The following is a 5,467-nucleotide window of genomic DNA, read 5'->3' on the forward strand; positions in this document are numbered from 1 at the left end:
ATTAGTACATGACCTGAAATGAGCACGCCAGACAAAGGAGACATGATAATAGACTCCAAGAAAATGACTGAAAATTACTACCTAATTCCATCAATAATATTATCTGTGTGGGAGGGAAGATGACGCTCTGATAACCAAGGTTGGCCACTTAGCATCATCTTTTTTTTTTTTTTTTTATTGTAACAGCCCACACAGCCTTAATCATAAATTAGTTAATAGAGAGTGTGAGTAGGTAAAAAATACAAAGAGAACGAAAGATGTGGACCACTCTGTATATTTTTCTGTTGTTTCGCTGTTTCTCTTCAGAATCAGCCCTTCGATCAGGTTCCTGTCAGCTCCAGGGACGATTTAAGTTGGAAGGAATGTACCAGGATGGAGATTTTATACTTGGAGGTCTGTTTCATGTTCACTTTTTCACAGTTTTCCCAGAGCTGAGTTTTCAAACAGAGCCAGAACCACCATACTGTGAAAAGTGAGTCTGAGGCATTTTATATATATATATATATATATATATATATATATATATATATATATATATATATATATATATATATATATATATATATATAAAATGTATTATATAAGTGATCCAAAAATGTATCCAAACATTCACAATAGGAGTCTGAAAGTAATATTTGTTTTTACATGTATTTACATGTAAGTATTAATGCTTATATTGATTTATTTGAATTATTTTCATTAGCATGGCAATGATATATCATCATGTGATGTGCTTATTTTAATTTACTTGATTTCTTAATATTATTTTATTTCATTTATTTTCTTTTAAAAGATTTAATATAGAAATCTTCCAGCAGGCACAGACAATGGCTTTTGCAGTAGATGAGATCAACAGGAATCCAAATCTGCTGCCAAACATCACTCTTGGTTACCACCTTTATGACAATTGTGTCAGACTAGGAATAGCATTCCGGGCAGCCATATCCCTGGCTAGTGGGACAGAAGAGTCCTTCTCCAATTTAAACTGCACTGGCCCTCCTCCAGTGATTGGAATCGTGGGAGATCCAAGTTCAACTCCCTCCATTGCAATTTCCAATATTCTTGGGCTGTTCCGGGTACCTATTGTAAGTTGGGAGAAATATGCAAAATGCATTGAAGTTAAATTTTGTGTTTTTAAATTATATACTGATGCAATGATCATGTTAAATCATACTCCTTTTTTTCACATTTTTTATCTTATTAGGTTAGTCACTATGCCACTTGCTCTTGTTTGAGTGACAGGAAAAAGTATCCATCTTTCTTCAGAACAATTCCCAGTGATGCCTTTCAGGTGCGAGCTATGATTCAGATTTTGAGATATTTTGGATGGACTTGGGTTGGTCTTATTTACAGTGATGATGACTACGGCATCTACGCTGCTCAGTCCTTCCAGCAGGAAATGTTGCTGTTTGGATATTGTGTTGCTTTTTCTGCAATTCTTCCCCATGACAACAACCACAGAGATATTCAACGTATAACAGCCATCATTCAGGCCTCTACAGCTAGAGTGGTGGTTGTTTTTTCCACTTCATCCTTTTTAATACCTTTGATGGAGGAGGTGGTGGTACAGAACATGACAGGTAGGCAGTGGATTGCAAGTGAAGCTTGGACCACCTCTCCAGTATACCACACTCCACGTTTTCTGCCAATCCTAGGGGGCACACTGGGCATAGCTATCAGGCGAGGAGAAATCGAGGGCCTTCATGACTTTCTGTTACGTCTCATTCCCAGTAATGATAAAAAAAATAGTATAATAAGAATTTTTTGGGAAAATATTTTTGGGTGTAGTTTTGAAAAGTGGGGTACAGAGACATTTGGAGAGCAAGTAAAAAATATTTGTACAGGACAGGAGGATCTGAGCACCACAGACACACCATATACTGATGTGTCAGGGCTAAGAGCAGCTTATAATGTCTATAAAGCAGTTTATGCCCTGGCACATGGACTTCATGATCTCATGCAGTGTGAGGAGGGTAGAGGACCATTCAATGGGAACAGTTGTGCTGAAACAACAAATCTAAAACCCTGGCAGGTAAACATAATGCAGTCTTTTAAAATCACTGAAAAATCAATTTAGATATAATTTCAAATAATATTTTTTTAACATATGTCCTTTCTAAAAACACAGCTGGTTCACTACCTCCAAAATGTAAACTTTACCACAGGCTTTGGTGATCAAGTGTCATTTGATAAAAATGGAGATGCTTTGCCCATCTACGATGTGCTGAACTGGCATCCAAGCACTGATGGATCAATAAAACTACATACAGTTGGGTTGGTAAACAAAGGAGCAGCAATGGAGATGGTGCTTACATTGGATGATGATGCAATATACTGGAATTTTGAGACAAGAAAAGTAACAATAATTACATGTTGATGTCATTTTGAAATTATATTTGTTAATTATATATAATTTGTAAATACTTAATTTGTTCTGATATATAAATATATATATATATATATATATATATATATATATATATATATATATATATATATATATATATATGTGTATATATATATATATATATATATATATATATATATATGTATATATATATATATATATATATATATATATATATATATATATATATATATGTGTATATATATATATATGTATATATATATATATATATATATATATATATATGTATATATATATATATATATATATATATATATATATATATATATATATATCAGACCAAATTAATTACAAGGTCAAGCTTATTTTTATAATGTAAAAGAGATGATCACAGATGTCTTTTTCAGCCTCCACAGTCTGTGTGCAGTGAGAGCTGCCCTCCAGGAACCAGGCAAGCAAGGAGGAAGGGTCTTCCGGTATGTTGTTTTGACTGCTTGCCATGTGGTGAAGGAGAGATTTCTAATGCAACAGGTAAGAAGATTATTTTTGACAAAATTAAACAGAATGTTTTAATACTGCCTCTCTTTACAGCATTTGTGTGTTTCTTTTTCAAAGGTGCTATTGAGTGCACAGTATGTCCAGATGAGTTCTGGTCCAATCCAGAGAAGGATCAGTGTGTACCAAAAGAAGTAGAGTTTCTGTCCTATGAGGATCCTCTGGGCATCTCTTTGACCACTGCTTCTCTGCTTGGCACCTGCTTCTGTGCTCTTGTGATGATAATCTTTGCTTTGCATCGTAACACTCCTATTGTACGTGCCAACAATTCAGAGCTCAGCTTCCTGCTTCTGTTGTCACTAAAAATGTGCTTCCTTTGTGTGCTACTGTTTATTGGTAGACCACAGTTATGGACATGTCAGTTAAGACATGCTGTGTTTGGCATAAGCTTTGTCCTGTGCATCTCCAGCATTCTGGTCAAGACTATGGTGGTAATAGCTGTGTTTAAGGCATCTCGACCAGAAGGCAAAGGAGCAATGAAATGGTTTGGAGCAACTCAACAAAGATGCACAGTTCTGGTCCTTACGGCCCTCCAGGTTGTTATATGTGTAGTCTGGCTATTAACTGCATCTCCAACACCCCATAAAAACAACCAATATATTCGCTCAAAAATAGTATATGAATGTGCCATTGGCTCAGTGGCTGGTTTTTCTCTGCTGCTGGGATACATTGGACTGTTGGCAGCAATAAGCTTCCTGTTAGCCTTCTTGGCAAGAAATCTTCCAGATAATTTTAATGAAGCAAAGTTTATCACTTTCAGCATGTTGATATTCTGTGCTGTTTGGATTGCATTTGTTCCAGCCTATGTGAGCTCTCCAGGAAAATATGCAGTTGCTGTAGAAATTTTTGCTATCCTGGCTTCCAGTTTTGGATTATTAGTGGCCATATTTGCACCAAAGTGCTACATCATTCTTTTACATCCAGAGAGAAACACTAGAAATGCCATAATGGGAAGAGAAATGCAAAATAAATAGTTTTACTTTGTTATAGCGTAAACATGAACTCAATTTGACACTGTAATTTTTGGATTGAGCTCTTGGATCAGTTGCAGAATTTTTCTGTACATGTTGATTTCTGAGATAATTTAGTTCCATTTGTTTGTTTTTTTAAGAATGATGTTTAATAAATATATCAGTTGAATGTTTTTTTTTTTTTTTTTTTGTCATATTGGCAGTAATTTATATCTGCAGACAGAGCAAACAAGTCACCTGAAGATAATTTAATACATAAAAATATATTTTGGAGTTTACACAGCTATTTACACTGTAAAAATTTGGACTCTTATGCTCAAGCCTGGGACAAGTAAAAAAAAAAAAGTTTGGTTGTAAGTACCACATATTTTAATTGTAACCAATTTTGTAATTCTGTTTTCGAAACTGGCTTTCTTTTACACAAAATAATAAATAAATAAAATCCTCCTAAAAAAAGCATGTATTACTACGTATTACCCCACAACAGTGCTTGGCTAAGAGTTAATGACAAAAATCATGATTTGGATATGATGGAAGGCAGATCTTATTTATCCATAATTAATTTAACCTCTTTGAACGTTAAAAAAAACAGACGACCCTATTCTTGAGTTATTTAGAATGCATCACTTTTTTATTTACATGTTGGACAATGAAACTTAACTCCTAGTTTTATACCATGAACATTTATTAGTATAGTGTAGGGCCTCTTTTGCAGCCAATACAGCATCAATTGGTCTTTTGCAAGTCCTGCACAGTGGCAAGAGGAATTTTGAGCCATTCTTCTTGCAGAATAGTGGCCAGGTCACTATAACTGCATTTACACTGCAGATCTTTATGGTCATTTCCAATTTTGTGACTGTATCCAATTTAAAAAAAAAAAAAACATCATTTTAAAAGTGACTCATATCCGATTATCTGCATTTACACTCAGCAAAGGCACAGTAACCATGAAAAAAGGGCGGGTGCTGACTGACAGCTGAGTGCTCTTTTCTCCTTTAATCTGTTCACAGGGTTTAATTTACTTTTATTCTTTTTAAGAATTGTTTTATTATAATTTATGACAAAAACAGTTCTCATTGGGCCATCTTCTTTTAATTTAGGCCTTTTTACACCAGTAGGCATCTTGATTTAATATCCATGACATTATTTATGCATGTGATGTACACAATAGTTTTATATTGGTTACGTGGCGGATGTTACGCTCTCTTGCTAGCATGCTTTTACTTGTGCTACCCGACAATATAAAAGCTTTTTTAGTCCTTGTGTATAAGAATTAAGGTTTGCAATTCTGCTGAAGTCTGTTCTGAAATATAAGTGTCAACGTTGACATCATTTAATATGATTTTTAATGATGCGTGGCTTGCATTGACAGGTGAAAATTTGATCTACCTGCTTACACTGTAGACTCAAGGGCACAGATCCAATTCATATCAGATAAATTTCCACATATGAACAAGGCCTGAATCTGATTTGAGTAAATCTGAATCCATGCGATCCATTTTCCTGCTTACACGTACAAAGGCCATATTCGATCTGTGCCACATGGGGGGAAAAATATCGCGAAACTCTCGTG

At 34.7% G+C, this 5,467-nt stretch overlaps 1 protein-coding gene across 1 annotated transcript; it reads left to right on the forward strand.

The window, feature by feature from the left end:
- The first annotated feature begins 237 nt into the window (after positions 1 to 237).
- olfcq16 (olfactory receptor C family, q16) lies at positions 238 to 4,763 on the forward strand. The gene is made up of 6 exons (XM_073929780.1): positions 238 to 472; positions 794 to 1,085; positions 1,205 to 2,032; positions 2,129 to 2,356; positions 2,776 to 2,899; positions 2,984 to 4,763. The coding sequence occupies exons 1-6, from the start codon at positions 258 to 260 to the stop codon at positions 3,895 to 3,897; spliced, it is 2,601 nt and encodes an 866-aa protein (XP_073785881.1). The 5' UTR covers positions 238 to 257; the 3' UTR covers positions 3,898 to 4,763.
- Positions 4,764 to 5,467: the final 704 nt, after the last annotated feature.

Source organism: Danio rerio, chromosome 18 (assembly GCF_049306965.1).
Source record: "Danio rerio strain Tuebingen ecotype United States chromosome 18, GRCz12tu, whole genome shotgun sequence".
NCBI lineage: Eukaryota > Metazoa > Chordata > Actinopteri > Cypriniformes > Danionidae > Danio > Danio rerio.